The sequence below is a fragment of the Mus pahari genome, chromosome 13 (genome assembly GCF_900095145.1).
Source record: "Mus pahari chromosome 13, PAHARI_EIJ_v1.1, whole genome shotgun sequence".
NCBI classification, from domain to species: Eukaryota; Metazoa; Chordata; class Mammalia; order Rodentia; family Muridae; genus Mus; species Mus pahari.
The window spans coordinates 27,425,934-27,449,218 of NC_034602.1; the positions used below are offsets into that span (position 1 = coordinate 27,425,934).

General features: G+C 44.0%; 1 protein-coding gene across 1 annotated transcript in view; it reads right to left on the bottom strand.

Annotated features, from left to right (window-relative positions):
* Positions 1–23,285, bottom strand: part of Poln (DNA polymerase nu) — a 133,785-nt gene that overhangs the window by 6,060 nt on the left and 104,440 nt on the right. Inside the window, exons 18-21 of the mRNA XM_021210304.2 lie at positions 20,925–21,007; positions 13,350–13,481; positions 907–1,017; positions 125–203 (exon numbers count right to left, since the gene is read on the bottom strand). Coding sequence (XP_021065963.1) covers positions 125–203; positions 907–1,017; positions 13,350–13,481; positions 20,925–21,007 — 405 coding nt within the window. The remainder of the gene's footprint in view (positions 1–124; positions 204–906; positions 1,018–13,349; positions 13,482–20,924; positions 21,008–23,285) is intronic.

The window sequence follows — 23,285 nt, forward strand, 5'->3', positions numbered from 1 at the left end:
CCTTAAGGTAAGATGGAGGGTAGGTAGTGGGGTGGGGAGAAAGAGCAATGCCCTTTTGGCACCCGACAAACCTCACTGGCAGGAGTTTAAGGCTGGGACCAGAAAAAATGACTACTTCACTGACCTGGCTGTCAAGGTTGGGGATGTGGCTACTGCAGTAGAGATGCGAATCATGGCTAGCTTACAGAGGTCTGCGGCTGAGCCTGTGGACACAAAGGGTTCTGTTTTAGTGCTGGGGTATGTGGCACACAGTGTCTGAGCTGTTATAGAGACATTTCCCATGGACACTGCTCACTCCCCTGGCTAACAATGTAGGAGTTTTTGCAAGTGGAAGCAAACCATTCATCTTCAGTGCAACAGTTGCTTGCTTCTCAGTGCTGGGGAACACAGTTTGGATGCCTTACTAAGGAAATCTGATCCCAGGCAGATTCTCAGGGTACAACAGACGGGTCCCAACCCATGTCAAGTAACCCATTTCTATGACTGGCTCTATGTTAGTGAAGCTCCTAAAGACTCAAATTTCTGCTTTTAGAGGGAAACAGAATGGCCTCCATGTGTTGTGGGAGGCCATCTCTATATTTTATTTTTTCCCATACAGGTCTAGCTATGTAGCTCATGGTGGCTTTAATTTTTTGGCAGTTCTGCTTTGGCTTGTAATCCTAGGGTTAGTGTTACAGGTATGCCTCACTGGGTCCTTCCAAAAAAGTCTTAAACATAAACATGGCTCTGCTACCCCATCATCAGCTGTGATGACACTGCCAGGCAGGACAGGTGAGGGCTGTGAGGCCCATACAGGACAGTTTTCAGAGCATGACTTCCACACCAAACATCCAAATACCTGAGGAGCAGGGGACATGGACCTGCAGGGAAGGAGCCACAACAGTGGCAGGGTAGGGGCTCTGGTACCTTGTACCACAAAGTTTACTGCTTGTCGCTCTGCTTGTGCCCGAAGCTGCTGGTCCTGTGCACAGATCCTAGGGAGAGGCCTCCTTCTACCCAAGATGGATGTCACATAGCCTAGGGTAGAGGAAGGAGAAGACAGAGACAGGAACAAGTGCACAGCACCAAGGGTGCTGTGCCTCCTCATTCTCCCGCCACCGCTCACGAGGCTGTCCCACGTATTCCCAGGGCAGATGGCTTCTGTGAGAGAGTAAGGCCCACAGTGGGATGGCCTCTGTTGGCCAGCCCTCAAGCTTCTACTCTTCTCCTCTGGCTTCACTAAAATCTTACACAGAATAAGGAAGGGCAGGGATTTTGATTCTAAGGGTTGAGCACAGGAGCCATTCAAGAGTATATGGCAGCTGGAATGTAGAGCAAGGAGTATGAGTCTGTCTTCACGGGAAGGTAGACTGAGGTCTTCTGGGTTCCAAAGCTTACCTGGCTTGGGGCTTTTAGGACACGGATAAAGGGTAGGGAAGAGACAGCTTAGTAGTTAAGAGCACTTGTTCTTCCAGAGGACCTGGGTTTACTTCCTGGCATCCACATCACAGCTACCATCTGTAACTCTAGTCCTAGGGGCTGGGCGGTGGTGGCGCACGCCTTTAATCCCAGCACTTGGGAGGCAGAGGCAGGAGGATTTCTGAGTTTGAGGCCAGCCTGGTCTACAAAGTGAGTTCCAGGACAATCAGGGCTACACAGAGAAACCCTGTCTCGAAAAAACAAAAACAAAAGCAAAACAAAAACCAACCAACCAAACCAAACCAAACCAAACCAAAAACTAGTCCCAGGGGATTTAACATCCCCTTCTGGCCTCTGAGGATACTGCATGCTTGGTTCATATATATATATATATATATATATATATATATATATATATATATGCAAAACACTTGTACACACAAAACAAGAATAAATGAATAAATATAAAAGCATATAAAATCCCACTATGTTGGGGTATTAGTTGGGGTTCTCTAGTGTAAAAGAACTTATAGAATGAATCTCTCTTTATATAGAGAGGGATTTATTAGAATGACATATATGCTGCATTCCAGCAAATCCAACAATGGCTGACTATGAACAGAAAGTCCAGGAATCAGTAGTCGCTCAGTCCACGAGACTAGATATCTCAGCTGGAACTCAGTAGATGCTGAGAGAGGTAGGCTCTAATGCCAGTGACAGAATGGACTTGCCAGCGAGGCAGAGTAAGCAGGCCAAGTGCAAAACCTTCCTAGGTTTCCAGAGAAGTTTGGCCCAGATTAGAGGTCCAAGCTCAAATGATCTGAATTAAAGGTGTTTGTGTCTTCATATTTCAAAGATTTGGATTAAATGTGGATCTTACTACTTCAAACTAAGCAAAAAATACCTCATCAGTGTACCCTCCACTTTTGGGTTTTAGTTAATCCTAGATGTAGTCAGATTGCAACCATGAATAGTCATCACAAATCTACTCATTGACAACTTGACACACAATCATATCTACTTATATCATGATTAATTCATTTCCAAATAAAAATAATCAGGTCATAATAATGCCTAAACATAATATAACTGTCCAACATACAATTACAAATGCATTCTATATTTAATGGGTCATAATTATACCTAACATGATATAACCATCCCTTGCACAACCATAAATGCAGTCTAAATTTAGAATAGGTGCCAATGTCCCTTGAGGGATATTCTTTTACTATCTCAAACTTAAATATGAGAACCATTGATATTCTCTTGGTACTACATCATATGAAGAAATTGAGAAAAGAAAACACAAATATTTGTAAAATGCCTATTTAACAAAACTCAGCAGAAACATGTCAGTTATAATCCTCATTTATATAACTAGCCATGTGAAGTTAGCTGGTGTTTATCACTACTTTCCTCTGCTACCCCACCCATTCTGTGTTTCCTCTACCCTTGGGCAAGAACCTCAGCAGGTCTTGGCTCCTTTCTGGAAGGAGTTACTCAGACCTTCATTTCTGGCAAGTGGATTAGGTTATTGTAGTTTCCCACTGACTGTAATCACAGGACCTGGTAGTAACAGGATCTTCTGCATTCTAGACATAATCTTTCTTACCTCCATTGTGTAGAAGTAACCCAATGTCCTCATGGTAACCTGGATCAACCACCCCTCTTAACACTGTTATTCCTTTCTTAGCTTGTTGGCTTAAGGGCATTAGAGTCACAAAGTGGCCAGGGTGAAGACTGATCTCCCAGTTCAGTGGAATGTTTGCTGTGTTTCCTGGCAGGAACACTCCCCACTCTGGAACCATAACTTCTAGGACAACAGAACTTAAGGTTGAAGGAACAAAAAAAGTTTTCCTAGTGGGTCACTCTGGATATAGTGAGTAGAACTACTCCCTTTTCCAATTCTTGATTCCTTGACTGAGGATCTAGGCTATGAGAAATGCTGACTCAAAGCATATACTGCCTTCTGAAGAACCCTGCCCAGCCTTCATGCTGCTGCCACCTAACTAGTGTTGAACCTGTCTTCAAAAGGCCATTCCATCTTTCTTTCAGGTCAGCTGCTTCAGGAAGGTGGGCAACGTGATAAGTCAAGTGGATTCCATGATTGTGGTCTCACTGTTGTCCTTCTCTGGCTGTGAAATGAGTTCCTTGGTCAGAAGCAATACTATGTGGAATACCATGATGGTAGATAAAGGCCTTTCTCTAAGTCTATTGACGGTGGTTTTACAGTAGAAGCATTACATGCAAGAAAGGCAAATCAATGACAAGAATAAGTATCCAGTAAGAACAAAGCATTGTCTTTTCTACAAAGGCAGTGGGCCAATATAGTCAATCTGCCACCAGGTCTCTGGCTGCTCAAACTGGTGAACAATGCCATATCGGGGGTTCAATGTTGGTGTCTGCTGTTGGCATCAGCTGTAGCAACAGCAGCTTGGTGTGTGGAAGTCCATGTGGTTGAGGCCACGCATAATCTCATCTCTGACACCATGGCCACTTTATTCACGGGCCCATTGGACAATTACAGGAATGGCTAGGGAAAGAGGCTGACTGTCCATGTAATGAGTCATCTCATCTATTTGATTACTGAACTCCTTAGCTGAAGTCATCTTTTGGAGAGCATTTATATGGGACATAAGTATCTTCACATTCTTCATCTATTTGGAGAGATCTATTCACATACTTCTTCCTCATATGCCTTTCTCACCAATTTTCTAATCATGTTCTTTCCAAATCCCTCTCCATCCAGCCAGTCCATTGGCTACAGCTCATGAATCAAATGCATATCTGGCCATTTCTCCTTCCAAACAAAATGTACAATCATGTGTGCTGCTCAAAGTTCTGCCTACTAGGAAGATTTCCTTTATCTGGTGTCTTTTTCTGGTTGTCTCAGAAAGGGACTATAATGCTGCAGCTATCTGTGTTTGGATGATACCTGTATAATATACAGAATCAACAATAAACCAGGCTGTAGTTTTCTCTTCCTCAGTCAATGAATCATAGGGAACACCTCATGAGGCTATGGGTGAATACTTGGTAGCAGATGGCATTGTAATGGGAGTAGAAACCATAGACATTTGGGCAACTTATTCATATAACTTGATTGGGCCTTCAAGACCTGATCATGAATAGAACTGATCATGAATATACCACTTCCATTTGATAATATGTCGCTGCTATGCAAATCCTATTTTATGACTTGGTGGATCAGATAACACCCAACTCATGAGGTGCAGCTTGAGTCACATGGTAACTTGGTAGCCCCTTGTCAAACATTCAGTTTCCACTAAGGCTCAATAGCAGGCCAACAGCTTTCAAAGGTAGAACAGTTGTCTGTAGATGATGGTAGAGCCTTGTTCCAAAATCCTGAAGCTCTCTTCTATGATTCACTTATACAGAGAGGCCTGTCAAAGGGTCCAAAGAGCATCCCTATCTGCCACTGAAACATCAAGTGTCTTTGGGTCACCTGAATCATATGGTCCAAGTGGCAGAGCAGCCTGCACAGCAGCTTGGACCTGTTAAATAGCCTTCTCCTGTTCTAGTCCCCATATAAAGTTAGCAACTTTCTGAGTCACTTGGTATAATAGGGCCAGAGTAACGCATCCAAGTGAGGAAGTGCTGTCTCTAGAATCCAATAGGCCCACTAAACATTGTGCTTCTTTCCTGGTGTTGGGAGGGGCCAGGTGCAATGGATTTTTCCTTCACCATGGAAGGAATAGCCCACATTACTGGCCTCCTAAGAATTTCACTGAGGTAGTGAATTTTTGGTTGGATTTCCCATCTTTTGATATGTGTATGTGTTACCAATGAATTCAAAGTGGTTGCTACCTCCTGCTCTCTTAATCTAATCAAAATAATGTTGTCAATATAGTGTATGTATGTGATATTTAGTGAAGAGACAGATCAAGATCCCTTCTAACCAGGTTATGACACAGGGCTGGAGAGTTAGTATATTCTTGATGTAAAACTGAAAGGTTTATTGTCGGTCTTGCCAAATGAAAGCAAATTGCTTTCTGTGGTCCTTATGGATTAAGTACAGAGAAAAAAAGCATTTGCTAGATCAATAGCTACAAACCATTTACCAGATGTGTTAATTTGCTCAAGTAAGTGAATTGGAAACTTAAGGGGATTTTTGGAGAGTCAGTAGTGTTAGATGGTGTTTTGCTGGGGCAAACATGTGAAGGAGTATTTTCCTGAAGTGGACACAGGTAAAAGGCTAAGGCAGATTTATGAAGGAACATTTTGTTGAAGCAAACACAGGAGGAAGGATGTTCTGCTACAGCAAACATGTGAAAGGACACATGATGAAGGCTTCTTTGATAACGACTTGCATGTATTGATCTGCCTTCTATTGCATAGTTGAGCTGCATTTGTTGGACTTCATAGAGAGAAGCACACCAAAACCTTCTGGTGGTGTGCTGCAGTTTTTTTTTTTTTTTTGCTGCTTCAGTGGACTTAGGCTGATTGGCAGAGTGACATCAGCTGTGACAGACGCATGTACACATGCTGAGGCAAGACCTTCGGAAGATACATGTTGGAGGGTATAAATAGGACTCCATGGGCAGTGACAGAGGCTGAGCTAGGCTCGCTTACAGAGCTAGCTGCGCAGTGCTGTGGGTCTCACATCTTTGCTGATCTTGGCTTCCCTGAGCGGCACAGCTGAGAACTGGCATCCCTCCAGGTCCCTCCTGTTGACTGGAGCTGAGGCCTGGCTCTCTGCTAGGCAGTGCCACTGCTGCTGATTTGTGTTTGCTTCCCAACTCTTACCTAACTGGACTGCTGGTGTATCTGTGAGGTGTTTGTGAGTGAATCATGCTGCTGCTCCTAACCTGTGACCTGAACTGCTGATTTCCAGACAACACAGACAGAAATTGTTCCAAAGAACCTTTCTAAACAGGTTCACTTCCCCCGTATCCTTTCTTTTCCACTACCTCTGGTGGGTGGTAGGCTACAAGGAAGGTTAGTGTTTAAGGGTCATCATTAAAAGTAGACATTGAAAACATTAAAGTTACAAGTAAGGATACCAGATTTGGTACTTTAGCTGCAACTGGAGTCATTACCTGATTTAGTTTTTGATAGTCAACTGTCATACACCCTATGATCTCAGTCGTCTGCACTGGCCAGATAGGTGAGTTAAAGAGAGATGTGGAGGAAACCACCACCCCTGTATCTTTCAAGTCCTTGATGGTGGCACTAATTTCTACAGTTCCTCCAAGGATATGGTGCTAGTTTTGATTTGCTACTTTCCTTGGCAGAGGGAACTCTAAAGACTTCCATTTAGCCTTTCCAACTATAATAGCCTTTACTCCACAGATCAGGGAACCAATGTGAGAATTCTGCCAACTTATATCTATCCCAATTATACATTCTGGGCCAGGAGAAATGACCACAGGTTGAGTTTGGGAATCCACTGGACCTACTGTGAGTTGGACTTCAGCCCAAACTCTATTAATCACCTGACCTCCATGAGGTTCCACTTTAACTGGAAGGCCACAGTGTTTCTTGGGATCTCCTGAAATCAGCATTAATTCAGAACTAATAGATCTGGAAAGTCTGATTGTTTCCTTTCTCCCAGTATACAGTTACCCTTGCAAAAGGCTGTAGGTCCCTCTGGGAGAAGGACTGAGGATATGCTAACAGTAAAACTTTTAGGTATTTTATCAGGGTCCTTCCTCAGGGGAAATTTGACATCCCTTCATTCAAGGGGTTCTGGATCTACCAACTAACTCAAATCCACAAATTGATTCATGGACAGAAATTGCCTTTTGCCACAGTCCAATGAAGCCTCTGTTTCATTTGTTTCAGAATTTTTCCACTTATACAAATCAAACAAAAATCCAGTAGGCTTCTTATCTATTTCATGACTGAAACATCATGATTGATTAACCAGTACCAAAGATCCACACGAGTCATGATACCATAAAATTTACTTTGCCTGTGCTGCCCATTATGGGTCAGGCTGTTATGGACATTGCTTCATCTTTGCTGCCCATTCCAGCAGCCATGATCACCTTGCCTTTGGAGATTCAGTGTTGCCACCTGGCCCCTGCTACCTCAGAGTCCAATTAAACCCATTTCATTTAACTCATCCAACTGACAGCAGCATCTCCAACCCTAAGCCCTGGCACAAGAAAAAGGGCAAAGTGTGCTGGTGCCCCTCTCTCTCACCATTTTGTGTCTTATAGGACTAGTGAAGGGCATGTCGTCTGGGCCTGTCCACTGTGTGAGATTAGGTTTCACACAAAGTACCTACCCACCCTAGCACTGCGACTTTCTTGAGCCATAAAATCCCTTCATCCGCACTAAGCCAAGGAATATCAAACATCTCCAACTCCTTTTCAGTAGGCCATCTTCTGACAAATGCTTCAGCCAACCATACAAACTTTTGACACCTTTTTTAAAAAACTGTGCAAGTTTCCATATTAAACCTAGAATTTCTACTCAGGGGACTCATATCAATAAACTCATCCTAGTCTAGTTTTATGTTCCTTCCACCATTATACCACACCTTTAAATCCATTCCCACACATATTCTCTAGACTTCTGCTTGAAAGTAGTGCAGTACACCCACCATGAACTATACTTTTTACCTCCCCCTCTAGGTGTGTTATATGCATTAAACCTGGTTATAGGTCTAGAGCAGTGGTTCTTAACCGGAGAAGGGGGTCTAACAACCCTTTCACAGGGGCTGCCTAAGACCATCAGAAAACACAGATATTTATATTACAATTCATGACAGTAGCAAAATTACAATTATGAAGTAGCAACAAAAATACTTTAATGGTAGGGGGTCACCATAGCATGAGGTTGCTTGCATTAGGAAGGTTGAGAACCACTGGTCTAGCGGCAACTATTGGTAGGCTCTGAGGGATATCAGTATTGTCTTGCCTGGCATATCCTTCAGAAAGTCACTGTTGGTTTAGCAGCAAACAATGAAGGATTAATTTCCTAGGTCAAAGGTGAATTTCAAAAGGTCAAAAGGCAATATTTCAAGGTGTGTGGCTAAGGGTAGAGAGACTACTTCTTCAGGAGAGATAAACCCTTCAGAATCTGAAGGTTCAAAGTTCTCAGCTTCAATAGCTTCCCCCAGCCCCACATCCCCATTCCTAGTTATAAGACCTCATTCTGTACCTTTGATGCTGGGACTTGAATTTTCACTGTAATTCAGACAAGCATATAATGATGGTTTAAATTTGATTTTCCACAACTTGAGCTCTGTGGCTGATAGAAAGAAGATTCTCTTCCAGGGCACACTTAGAAACCTTTTATATTGTTTATGGGAATCTGGAACCAGTCAACTTTATCATTAAGTTCACTGTTGTCCTTCATCATATTCTGAGATGCTAGAAGTTAATTTTATCATGGAACTCTTCACTATCTTTTGTCAATTTATCCAGAGATGTTAGGAGCAACTTTCCATTGTCATCACCTTCCTTATTTTTCATCCAAACTGTCAAAAGTTTTCTATACAGAGTCACAAAATTCATTTCCACTGACAACTGGTGAAACAGGATAACCAAATATATTTGTTTCTTTACGTTTGTAATGCAGTTCACACCACAGGCTCTCTGAGCTCCCAAGCGAGGCTTCAGTAACTGGAGAGATTTGATAACTGTAGGTTACCAAATTGAAAAGCCTATTCCAGATACTTAAAAGATTCATCTTTATACATCTGTTGCTCTAGAACCAACTCTGGTACCAAAATCTGTATTAGTCAGGGTTCTCTAAAGTAACAGAATTTATAGAATGAATCTATCTTACCTTATCTTACCTTATCTTATCTATCTATCTATCTATCTATCTATCTATCTATCTATCTATCTATCTATCTATCTATGAGGTAGAGTTTCCCAGTTAAAATGATCTGGATTAAAGGTGATTTTTCATACTGCAAAGATCTGGATTAGAAGTGGATCTTACTCTCTCCATATATATAGAGGCAGGGGGAGGATTTCTTAGAATGACTTAGAGTCTTCAGTCCAGCTAATTCAACAATGGCTAGTTGTGAACAGAAAGCCCAGGAATCCAGTAGTTGCTCAGTCCATGAGACTGGATATCTTAGGTGGTCTTTAGTAGACTCTGGAATCTAGACTTGCTAAAAAGACCAGAGGAAGCAGGCAAAGAGCAAAAACCTTCCTTTTTCCATGTCTTTATATAGCAGAAGGTATGGCCCAGATTAGAGATGGGATGATAAATGATCTGGATTAAAATGATCTGTGTTTTCTTGACTCAAAGATTTGGATTACAAGTGGATCTTCCTACTTCAAATAATGCAAAAAACCCTTTACAGCTGTGCCTCCATTTTTGGGATTTAGTTAATCCCAGATGTAGTCATATTGACAACCAAGAATAGCCATTACAATTGCTTACATATGTTCCTGAGAAGTGAAGACTTCTGTTTTAACTTGGTGTGGATCAGAAGCAAATTTTCCATTGGTGAGTTCATAGGTGTAAGAACTGGTACAATTCTCTTCATAAAAAATCTAGGGACCCTGATATAGCTGTCTCATATGAGGCTATGCCAGTGCCTGGCAAATACAGAAGTGGATGTTCACAGTCATCTTTAGGATGGAACACAGGGCCCCCAATGGAGGAGCTAGAGAAATTACCCAAGGAGCTGAAGGGGTCTGCAACCCTATGGTAGAACAACTATATGAACTAACCAGTTCCCCCAGAGCTCGTGCCTCTAGCTGCATATGTAGCAGAAGATGACCTAGTTGGCCATCATTGGGAAGAGAGGCCCCTAGGTCTTGCAAACTTTATATGACCCAGCACAGGGGAATGCCAGGGCCAAGAAGTGGGAGTGGGTGGGTAGGGGAGCAGGGTGGGGGGAGGGTATAGGGAACTTTCGGGATAGCATTTGAAATGTAAATAAAGAAAATAACTAATAAAAAATAACAAAAATAAAAAAATCTATAACTTTTTGGTGGTGGTGGTGGTGGTAGTGGTGGTGGTAGGGTGTTAAGTACTGAAATCTAAAGTGCTGCACATGTTAGGTAAGCACTGAGCTGCCCTCAATGTAATCATCATGAAGTGAGGAGGTTCTGAGTACCTCCACTCCATGGGGGATATGCAATGCAAGGACAGGGCACTGTGCTTCTGGGTCAGCACATCTGCTTCTCGTGCCTTCACACGTCCATAGCTTCCGACTGGATGTTGGGCATCACAGACTTCATGTTGTCAGCATAAGTGTGGCTGTTCTCTATCTGCCTGTGTCTTGGCAGGTTTATGCCACTTGTGTATCTCCTTGTCTTTGAGGTTTATCTTTATGCTGGAGGGCAAGGACTTTAGAGTAACCTTTTTTGTAGGGCTATAAGGTAGCCCTTGTGAGGCCTTTACTGGATGTATCAGGTATCCAGGGAGTTTATTCTGGCCTGTATGAACCGTAGAATGATCCAGCTGGCTGTTTCCAGTGCTTATTCTGTGCAAGTGTTTTCCTGGGCCATATACTGTGTGCCTCTAGACATAGGCACTTACAAGGACTCACCTCATTTTTCTTTTTTCTCGGCAACTACAGCAATAGGCTGAGTGTCTGAAAACCCATGTACTTTGGTCTGTTTTATAGTTGTCCATGGAGTGACTCCACTGTGGCCCAGATTGGATGTAATCTGACTATACATGTTTTAAGCCTTGTTTTTACTCTACCCAACATTTCCAGCACTGCTGCTGAGCTCCTATTTATAGTGCAAAAGGACCTGATGCCTGGTGCTCAGGGTTGAAGTAACACTCTCAAAATCATTCTCATGTCAGGATACCTGGCAGGCCTCGACCATGCACTTAGGAGTGAGTGGTGAGCCATGGGAATATTAGTGCAGGAATCTACTCCCTCACCCATCCACCCCCAGTTAAATTGTAAAAATGGCTATGGCCACTCTAAGGCCACCAGGCATGGGAAGGAGGTAGAGGAGCAAAAGCAGCAGCAGTCTTGGTTGATTACATTTGAAATATCTTGGTTTGGACAATTTTTCATTTTGTGTTAAGATACAACTATGTGAACAAGTTGTGGACCTGGCCTCCTTGGGGCCTTAGGAGCAACTGGTGTGGTTGTGATTCTGTTTGGGCTGGGGAAGATAGAATGTATGGACATCTAGAGCCTGACCCCACTTGCACCTCTTGGAATCTCCTGTTGTTTGCCCTCATTTCACCTCTGTTCCTGATCGAATTCCTTCACTCCTCGTAGATGGTCCTCAGGTTATAACTCTGACATCAGACTCTTCAAGCCTGTGGGGCCTGCCTAGACCCTATGAGCATGAGCTCAGGCTCCAGGCTATCATCTCTTGAGTTCCTGAGTGTCTGGGACTACAGTTGTTTGCTGTACCATGGGGCACATTCTCGAGCACACATTCAGGAATGAGAAGTCCTGCCAGCCCAGCCCAATTTTCATTTTCATCTAGTTAGTCCTAATGTGTGAATGCTATCTCTGTGCCTATTATTAACCCTCTTGCTTGTTGTTAATATCTGATCTTCCATTTATTTCCCTTCTTCCCTTTTGTGATTCCCTCTGCTGCTCTTTCCTACAGTTTGCTTGTTTATATTTTATTTTATTTTAGTTGAATACAAGTCATCCACAGTTACAAATCTTTTTCTTTTACAATTATTCTTGGGCTGGAGAGATGGCTCAGTGATTAAGAGCACTGGCTGTTCTTGCAGAGAACCTGTGTTTGGTTTCCAGCATCCACATGGTACCTCACAACCATCCATAACTACAGTTCAGGGGATCCAATGCCCTCTTCTGGGCTCCACAACACCAGCCACATATGTCATACACTTGCCATACATGTGAACAAAACACTATGCACATAAAAATTAAAATAAATAAATATTTAAAAAACACCCTTTATCCTCTTATTTCCAATTAAGGCATATGTGTCCAAGTCTCATATTTTTGGTAAGACTGGTTTAATTGGGATAGCTTTTTTAAAAAAATGTACAGTCAATAAGATTGCAATGTATTTTCAAACAAATATGTGGACAGAATCATACAGAGTATATATAAAGCTACATCCATATTGTGCTATGTTTATAGACATGTTTTACTTGTGGAGATACTATATAAATATAAATATATAAGTACATGCCAGAATGTAGGAATATATGGTCTTCACTTTCAGGTGTAGGGTTTTGTTTGTTTGTTTGCTGAGACATGTTTCTCTGTTTAACAGTACTGGCTGTCCAGAAACTCACTCTATAGACCAGGGTGGCCTTGAACTCACACAGATCTGACTGCCTCTGACTAACTGCTGGGATCAAAGGCATACACCACCACCGCCTAACCTAGGTGTAGGGTTTTATCTGTAGTGACAATTTTGGAGTTTTGATTTCTTTAAAAAAACACAGAAATATTATCTGTTTTCATTTTAATCCCAGGTGTGGGTTATGGAGCTGCTTCAGGTTGTCCACAGCAGCTGACTATGATTTACCTATGCTCTAGCAGGGGCAAAGAAGAAATGAGATATCCTGACAAGATTAAACTTGCTCCAATAAACTTGACACCCCTAATCAGCAGGAAGTAGTCTAATGATAACGTTGCTCCCTTTCTGCCCCTGACTTTATTCAGCATTCTTTTTCCTTTCTCCCTTATCTAGTGTTAGGGATTTGAAAGGGTGGAAAGGGTGCAGAGGCGTGGAAGAAAAAAGAATCCACAAAGTAGCAAAAGATAGCTACAGTTATCTGTCTACTTTTACCTATGTGTATATCACGTTAAGTTGAGCTTGTTTATCCTGTTGCCACAGGTAGAAGCCAGCTCTGGCCCCCTCCTTTCTACACGCAGTCTTTTAGCACTGTTGATCCAGTAGGGCCGATAGCTCAGAGACCTCCACCCAACTTCACTAAGTCATACACAAACCATAAGTCACTCATTTGTCTGTCCATCCACTCAGCAACTAAGTGAGGAGCTATGGACACCACTGTCTGTTTTAAGCGGAGAGGCCTGGCTGCAGCTGGCTTACCTGCGCTGTGACACTGGCCAATAACTGTCTGGGCAAAGTCCTTGATTTTCTTGTACTTGTGCAAAAATCTCTCCAGAAAGTGGGTGGCTTCCAAAACAGTGACTCCAAGGCAAGCAGCAAGCCGCTCTTTCCCTGTGAGTCAGGAAGACATACCATTAGAGTCCAGGCCTACCTAACTGCAGCTCTGAGGGACAAAGGGCCCAGTGGTGGTGTGGGCCTTATGTGATTGGTTTGGACAGCATTAGCTTTGGGCCTAACATACTGGATATTAGGTGGCCACTGACCTGAATAAGGCCACTTAAAATGTATTTCTCCCAGTAGTCTTGATTGTTTGCCGGGAGCTGCATGCGAAGTTGGGAACAGGCAGAATCATTACTCTCAGCATAGTCAATAGGAGATCTGATTGTAGAAAAGCTGTGGGGCCCACAGGAACAAGGAAGGCAGAGTAGATGGCAAGTGTGGGAATACGATATTCAGGCCCTGTGCTCAGCGTTCTTATTTTAGAATACATGCTTTTGGCCTAGATCAGTATTTTGCTCCCAAAGAGACAACGTTCTTGTGAAGTAGCCACAATGAAGTAGTGAAAGTCTCTGGTGGAGATGGCACCAAGTTCTAGGAAATGAGCCTCCTGTTTGGGGGCTCAGATACTGGGATATACAAGCCTAGGTCTGACTTCATTTCTGCCACCCACAAGAAATTCTAGTGGTCTTAAGGGAAATTGCTTAACTCTCAAAAATTTGTTTCTTCAATCATGAATTGGGAACAATATTTCTTAGCCTAATCCTTAGCCCTGGGGTTGGTCAGGAATCCTATGAACCAAACTCTAAGCTAATGTGGGTTCTACTTGAGGTTTAATGTGTAACCATTCTCTTCTAGTCTCCTTCAGGAATGCATACCAGGGCTCTTTCCTACCAGTAGTATTATGGAGAAAGTCCTGTGTTCTTGGAGTAACACTGAAGGATTCCAAGAGCTGATTCCTGGTAGAGTCATTACTAGGGCAAGAGGAAGGCTCATTGAGCTTTGAACTGGCCAACTCCGGCTCACAAGGAATACCCAAGAGACCTTTAGGCTTAAGGCTTAAGCTCTGTGTCTATGAAGATAGGAAGGGTTTCTTAAAAGAGGAGCTATCTGACCTCTTAGAATCACCTTTTGATCCCCTTTTTAGTGAGGCTACCCCTGGCCTTCACCAACTGAAACCTTCAGGAGTTCTAATGGCAGCAATATTGAACACTAGGAGCAGAGAAAAAGCAGGTTTGCTTGGAAGAGTGGCGAGCTCGGTTTTTTTCTCAACAGAGAGGGACAAATGCCTGGCTCCTCTGCCCATATTCAGGCCTTCCTGGCACAAATTTTGCTGGGGGTGGGGCCTCTTTAAATTCCCTTAGGGCTTAATGAAGATAGTGTGGTGTCTCCAAAATAAAATTATGTGTTTTGCTGCATTTTACTGAAAATTTTCACCAAACCCCTTTCTTCCATCAAATTTTAATCATCACTTTCAGCTACAGCACTGGAACAGACAAGTCCATTGGCCATCTAGCCAGTCAGAGGAAATTGTCTTCTTTACTAATTTCCAATGTGTTGCTAAACTAATTTGGGGACCTTTTAATTTCAGATACTGCTAATTGCAGTTCCAGAGTTACCATGGTTCTTCTTACTTGGCAGATTCTCCTTTCCCTGTTTGTTGTGAGCATGTTTGTCTTTCTGCTCGTGAGCAGCTTTGAAGTCCTGTGTACAAGTCCAACATCTGGGTCATCAGGCCTATGACTTTATATGTTTAGGCATCCTGGATTATATCCAAATAAACAATTTTTTTCCCAGGATATTTTATTGCAGCAACATAAGTATAACTTGGACAGAAATTATTAGCAGAAGCTGGGAGTTCTGTAATAGATTTGACCATTAGTTTTTATGCTTGGATTGTCTTTATGGGCAGAATGTGGAAGCATTTGTTACTTTGGGCTGGAAAAAGTCAATCAGCATTCTGGGAAGAACTTAATGAGCCATTATTTTAAAATATTTTGTTTTATTTTATTTTATGTGTATGCTTGTGAACCATGTGCATGCTTGGTGCCTATGGAGAGCAGAAAATTGGCCATTCTTGTGAGAGTTTCAAAAATATGCCTACTGAAAGTAATATAGACAGAAGAGGCCCAGATCATGTTTCAGAGGGAAATGGGGACTTTATTATTAACTGGATTAAGGCTATTTGCATAATACTTTGGCTAAAAAAAACTGTGTGTGCTGATTGTGAAAGAAGGTTATGAAGAATCAGCTAATCTTGTGGTTGTCAACAAGATTAACACCATGAATTCTACGATGCATTGGAACAACAGAAAAGTATTTTCTCAGTGTCAGCACATGAGAGCTAATAAGCTGTGGTCAAAGTGGGTGACACTACATTTCAGCAGAACTTAGTAATGTAAGTACTGGTTTTGAAGGTTTTAAGGGGAGGATTTGAGAACATCTGAGGCTTGGCACCTTGTGAAAGAGTTGGAGTCTCTGAAGAAGGACCTTGGCTGGCCATTGCTGAAGTTGAAGCGTTAGTTGCAATTAAGACCCCTCTAATATATTGGAGAATCTAGAGCTGTAGGATGTCTACACCCAAAAAGTAGCTTTAGGTATAAAATGAAGCTGGATAATGGGGAAACTATGTATGCTACAGCCAGCAGGGCTGGAGAAGAGGCGCTGCCCAAGGCCTTTGGAGTCCAGAGGATTGTGGGTGAATTTCAGATGTGTGCTCAACTATAGGATTTGAGTCTATGCTAGATTTTAGTTTTGCTATTTTTTGTTTTGTTTTGTTTTGTTTTTTGAGACAAGATTTCTCTGTGTAGCCCTGGCTGTCCTGGAGCTCACTTTGTAGACCAGGCTGGCCTCGAACTCAGAAATCCTCCTGCCTCTGCCTCCCGAGTGCTGGGATTAAAGGCGTGTGCCATTATGCCCGGCTAGTTTTGCTAAACTTTAAATTTTAGTTTTTGATTGTTCATTTGTGTCCCAGCATTTCCCTTTTGGAAGAAAAACATGTAGGGATGAAACTTGGTTTTGTCTTTATAGGAGCCTAGAATCACCAGGGAAGAGAGCCTCAGTTCAGGAATTATCTAAGATCAGGTTGGTTTGTGAGCATGTCTATAGAGAGTTATTTTGACTCATGTAGGAAGACCCAGCTCATTGCGGGCAGCACTATTCCCTAGGGAGGGCTCTTGAACAGTATAAAAGAACAGCAAGCAAGGATCCATGTTTCCTCTCTTCTCTTGAATGTGGATGTGATGCTTAAGTTCCTGTCTTAATGTTCCTGCAATAATGGACTATAGCCTGGAATTGTAAGTATAATAAACCCTTTCTTCCCTAAGTTGATTTCTGCAGGGTACTTTATAACAGCAACGGAAGGGTTAACTAGGCCCTTTCTGTTTCTAGCCATGAGAAAGTGCCTAGCCACAGAAAGCTCCAAGAATGTTGTATAGCCTACTTAAACAGGACTTCCCATACAGCCCAGGTATTGCTGCTCTGGGCAGCTTCCCAAGTTCTGAGGCTCCATCATAAGTACAATCCCCAGGGTACTCAGTATGAGGCTTGACTTCACTTTGTGTTTCTCCTGGCAGAGTTGGGTCCCTTAGGAGCAGGCATGAGCCCTTATCCTCCTGCTGCAGGGTAGGCCTGGCATTCTGCATGCATCCAGTGAGTTCCTGCTGATTGTACAACAGCTGAATATGGAGTTCACTGAGAAATCATGGGGAGGACTCAGCATTAGGCCAACCCTCAGAAAGCAGGAGCCCAGCAAGCCTGGGGATTAGGAATGAATTCCAGTAGGGACTAGAGTCCTGCTGAACTCAGAGATAGTGCATTAGAGTTTCTATTGCTGTGATAAAGACTATCACCAAAAGCAACTTGGGAAGGAAAGAGCTTATTTAATCATACACTTCACTTATAGTCCTTCACTGAGGGAAGTCAGGGCAGGACCTCAAGCAGGTCAGGTACCTGGAGGCAGACATAGGAGCAGAAGCCATGGGGGAATGCTGTTTTACTGGGTGGCTTCCAGTGGTTTGGTCTGCTTGCTTTCTTATACAACGCAGGACCACCTACCTACTCATGGATGGTACCATCCACAATGAGCTGGAGCCTCCCACATCAATTATTAAGAAAATACCCATAGACTTGGCTTCCATTTCTTGGAGGCACTTTCTCAGTTAAGATTCCCTTTTCCTGGTTATGTCTTGATTTGTATCACGTTTACAAAACTCGACTAGCACAGATGGCTATAAGCAGGCCTAGCAAGATGCTGAATTTAGCTGGATATAGGAGAGGCAATGTGCTTGTGAGCCAGTTCTGAGTCAAGATCCTAGATAACACATGGGATACATAAATCTTAGGTGATAGGAGGAGGCCAGGAGGGACTGCCACACCTGCTGCAGGAAAACGGGCATGCACACGCACATCTCTTCTGAGTACCTTCTCTGCTTGTCTCATAGCCCCATGGTTTTCCCCTCTGTCCTCATCACAGGTCTCACAATGATCAATCACATAACCATTTTCTTAAGGTGGCGTTGGAGCTATGTTTTTCCCTGGCTAGGCATTACTATCAACAGCTTCTGGGTTGCTCAGAATGGCGTCTGTGGGAACACTCCTATATGCCACCACGAGCTGCCTGTCCAAGGTTCCTCCACTGGGTTTCCCAAGGTCCCAGTAGCACTGGAGTCTGGTGGTTTTATTATGTCCCAAGCCTGCTCATCAGCAAGGTTTGGCTCAAATAAGGGAGGGATAGAAACATCATGAACTGAATAGCAGATACACAGTAATTCCAGCTGTTAGGTGAAGCAGGAACAATGGAGCAGCAAAGATAGAAGCTCAGGGTGGGAGCCCCCATTACCCCTGAGCTAAAAGCAGCAAATTGCTCCCTTCACTCGCATCACAGCTCCTGACTCATTGCTTATTTACGTCCTCCCCAGAGAACACAAAGTGAAGGCGCAGACAGAGCCAGCGGGTGCTGGGAGGCCATGTTTCTCTGGGAAACAACTATTGTGGTGAGGGCTGACTCTCCTACTGGAGAGGCCAAGATCAAGTCACACTTAGGACAATCATACATTCATCCTGCATCTATCCCTCCTGTGCCAACTCCAGGTTGGCAGGGGTGGGGGGGGGAATGGGGGATGAGGTATGGGGGGTGGGGGAGGGAAGGAACCTCTAGAAGCTTAGCCACACAGCTCACACCTGAAATGGGAGCCAGATAAACAGAAAGCAGATGACAGAGATGCAAGCTAGCTCCAGCAACCCCATGGGATTCTTTAAGGGGAAAGAGATGGGCAAAGAGGTACAGGTCAGGTCAAGAGGTGAATAGAGCTGGGATTTGAGCCCTGGGGTGGGGGTGGAAGTGGGGGTGGGGGACAACATTGGGAATGCAGAACTTCAGGTATGGCAGATCTGCAGGAGGACACAAAACATCAAGTTCTAGTCTGGCAGAATGTTGCTTCTCCTGCCCCAGGGCAGAAACCCCTGAAATCTGGAGGGCAGTATGGAGGAAGCTGAGGAGGAAATGGGACAGGCCACACTGAGGAGAGCCACCAGGATCATGACTGTATTGTTACCCTAAGCCTGATTACTGGCTTCCACATTGCTCTCTAGACCCTCCATAGGGTCTGATGTTCTCAAAGCATGGCTACTTGTTCAGTGGTGCTTTGTGCTCTGTGTGTGAGTTAGTAAGCAGAACTGAGCTGATGGACACTCCTGGCCTCTGGGGCTCATACTCAGGATGGGCATTTTACCCTGAACAAGATGAACAGGCAGATAGCTGGTACTTGGCAGCCAGCTGGCTTTGAAGTGTAAATTGGTCACAGTGCAGGGTGTTCATGCCAGAGATCCATGGGGCCCACAGGAAACAGAAGCCGAAGAAATAAGAATACCAGTGGAGCCTCTGGTGATACCACAGCTTCAGTTAGCCTACAGGGCAGGCACCACATGAACCGTGAGATAATGAATGTACTGTCTGTGGTAACTTACTGCCTAGGTATGAAAACTGGTACAGTGGTGGTGATGGCTGAGAAGGGGAGAGTTGGGTAAAGATGGATGTGGTTTTTATGCATATGGAAAAACGTGTGACAGGAAGGGCAAGTGCACAGTCCTGAGTACTGGGGAGGGATCTGCACAAGACAATGGGATCCAGAAGAAGCCTTTGAAATACACATCTATAGCATTGCAGTTACAGAGACTGAGGGACCTGGGAGTGACAAGCATGGCCCACACTGGAGTTTATACTGAGGCTTATGCAGTTTTGTTGGCTTTCCTTGACTGAACAATGGCTTTCAGATTATCCTTCTCAGGGTTTATGTACAAGCCCCAATGTACTTAAAGCAGTATTGACCAAAGCAAGGAGAGATCCATGCAGGCCTGGATCTGTGACAGCAGATAGACTGCTTCTCAAGGAAGGACAGAGGGCTCATAGCCTCTTCTGAGGGAGAACCAGTCCCTATTTTAGCATGACCTGGGGGTGGGGGGAGAACACACTTGAGTTAGAGAGAAGGCTCAGTCATGAAGAACACTGGCTGCTCTTCCAGAGGACTGCAATTTGGTTCCCAGTGCCTACATGGCAGCTCACAACCTCTTTAATTCCATCCCTGCCAGATCCTTTGCTCTTCTGGCCTCTGGGGAGCAGTGCACATGCATGGTGTATAGACGTACATGCAGGCAGAGCACTCATACACATAAAATTTTTTTTTAAAAACCCACTACTGACAGACTAATCAGGAGAGTGCAAGAGAGAAACAAAGAGCAGAGTGGATCAAAGTAGGACTACTACTCTGGAAGAGGAGAAAGAGGACAGCTCACTATTGAGTTTGTGCTAAGAAGCAGAACCAGGTCCTTCCTACCAGAGGCCATTTTGGGTAGTGTGTTTTTAAGGATGAGAGTTTCTAAGCACAGAGATGATACCTCTCACTGTGGTGAGATGTGGGGTAGGGTTTGGTCACACTCTGAACTTCTAGTGCTCTTCTTAAAGCAGTGCTTCTCAACCTGTGGGTCGTAACCCCTAGGGGTGGGGCTGTTGAGTGACTCTTTCACAGGGTCCCCTAAGACAGTCAGAAAACACAGACACTTAAATGATGGTTCATAACAGTAGCAGAACTACAGTTATGAAGTAACAACAAAAATAATGTTATGGTTGGGGTCACCACACACGAGAAACTGTATTAAAGGGTCACAGCATTTGGAAAGTTGAGAAGCACTGTCTTAGTTTTTAGGGGGGGGGGTGAGACAGGGTTTCTCTGTGTAGCACTGGCTGTCCTGGAACTCACTCTGTAGACCAGGCTGGCCTCGAACTCAGAAATCCACCTGCCTCTGCCTCCCAAGTACTGGGATTAAAGGCGTGTGTCACCACACCCGGCTGAGAAGCACTGTCTTAAAGGGTGGATGGCACTATGAGTCAGTGCCATGGAGTGGCCTGACTAATGTCTTATAACAGTACCACTGAGGTGTTTGTGTAAACAGCATACGACACACAAAATGACTTCTCTGAGGCATGGCACACTTGAATACAGACATTCTTTTACTGGTTAATGGATGACAACAAGAACCCAGCCCTTCCCACTGGCTCACCGGCTCCATAGACCACGGAGTACACCACTTTCTTGGTCTGTTCTCTGTCCATGTGTGTCACACGCTCTATGGGAATGTTCTTCCTGTATGGAAAAATGGCATGTTATCTGGCATTGTTGGCAATGTATGCAGAGGGACAGAATCCTGTCACCTTCTCTGGAGGTCCTTCACCATTTCAAGCCAGCTGTCCAGGAGACAGCAAAGACTTGTAATGTGTGCAGTATTCAGCTCTCCATAGGCTCCCAAAGAGACAGTGAGGCCCTGGCCCTCAAATTCTGGGGAAACCATAAATCAAAGCTAAATATTGCTTTCACGAAAGGCTGTCCATCCAGCATTAGCCTGACAGGTCCTGAGTCACAACTGTGGCCACTACAGGGGTGTCTTAGTCAGGGTTTCTATTCCTGCACAAACATCATGACCAAGAAGCAAGTTGGGGAGGAAAGGGTTTATTCAGCTTACATTTTCCACATTGCTGTTTATCATCAAAGGATGTCAGGACTGGAACTCAAGCAGGTCAGAAAGCAGGAGCTGATGCAGAGGCCATGTAGGTATGATCTTTACTGGCTTGCTTCCACTGGCTTGCTCAGCCTGCTCTCTTNTAGAACCAAGACTACCAGCCCAGAGATGGCACCACCCACAAGGGGCCCTCCCCACTTGATCACTAATTGAGAAAATGCCTTACAGCTGGATCTCATGGAGGCATTTCCCCAACTAAAGCTCCTTTCTCTGTGATAACTCCAGCCTGTGTCAAGTCTACACAAAATTAGCCAGTACAAGGGGTGAGCTGGTTTTAGTCCTGTGTAGTTCCGCCCAGGATTGAATAAGCAGCTGTTGCTTTGATCTCCCACAGAAAGCAGGGTGAGCTCTACTCTATAGTTACAACATTCAGACAGAGTGAGGATCAGCTCTGGGACTGCATGTGGACCGTGTCTCAGAGAAGAGAGCTGAAACAGTGGAAAAGCACAGTGTCCCAAGAGTTGCTCTTCTCTCCCCGGCACCTCCCAGTGAGGGTGCCTGTGCCTAAGAAGAGCTTCCCCTGACTGCTGCTCTTGAGAACATCCATGGCATCTACACCCAGTCTGAATGATAGAGTAAGCACAGATTCAAGCACCAAAGGACAGAGCCTCTCTCAGTTTTTGTGACTGTGGGTCTGTGTTGATCAAAGTATTCCTAGTTCTGTCTTAGCCTTCACTTCCTGTTTATACTGCACATCAAGGTAAAGGCTCGGTCTTGTGTGTATGTGTGTGTTTTCCTAGTATGTCACCTGGGTTCCCAGAGACTAAGCCACCAACCAAAGAGCATACACAGGTATTTCCAAGGCCCCCTGATACATATGTAGCAGAGGACTGCCTTGTCTGGTCTCTGTGTGAGAAGATTTGCATAATCCTGTAGGGACTTGATGCCCAAGGGGGGGGGAATGCTGAGAGGGGCACCCTCTCAGAGGGGAAGGGGAGAAGGGATGAGGGAAAGACTTCTGTGATGGGGACCAAGAGGGGAGCAACATTTAGGATGTCAATAAATAAAATAATTAATAATAAAAAAGTATTTTCAGTTCAAAACACATTGAAAAAACAAACAAACAAGAAAGCCAATGAAAATAATGTGAAAGAAAGGAAATGTTAGGGGCCAGAGGAACCCAGGCACCCAGGAACTCTGCCTGACCAGTGGCATGGGTTCCTTTAGGTCTGGGCCCATGCCCTGAGCAGATCTTGGGTTCGAACTCCACAGCCAGTCCCACAAAACTCAGAGGAAGCTCCACTCCCAGGCGATCTAACATGCACAGTATATTAGGATCCCAGGATCCCAGAGACAACTGAACTCTGAAGAGTTCTGACACAATCAGGATCACAGGAAGGACAGGCTCGAGTCATATATAGCAAGGGTAGGTAGCACTAGAGATAATCAGATGTCAGGAGGCAAGCATAAGAACATAAGCAATAGAAACCAAGGTTACTTGGCATCATCAGAATCCAATTCTCCCACCATAGCAAGTCCTGGATATACCATCACACCAGAAAAGCAAGATTCAGATATAAAATCACTTCTCATGAAGGTAGAGGACTTTAAGGACAAAAATAACTCCCTGAAAGAAATACAGGAGAACAACACAGGTAAACAGCTAGAAGCCCTTAAAGAGGAAACACAAAAATCCCTTAAAGAATTACAGGAAAACACAATCAAACAGGCGAAGGAAATGAACAAAACCATCCAAGATCTAAAAATGGAAATAGAAACAATAAAGAAATTGCAAAAGGAGACAACCCTGGAGTAGAAAACCTAGGAAAGAGATCAGGAGTCATAGATGCAAGCATCACCAACAGAATACAAGAGATAGAAGAGAGAATCTCAGGTGCAGAAGAT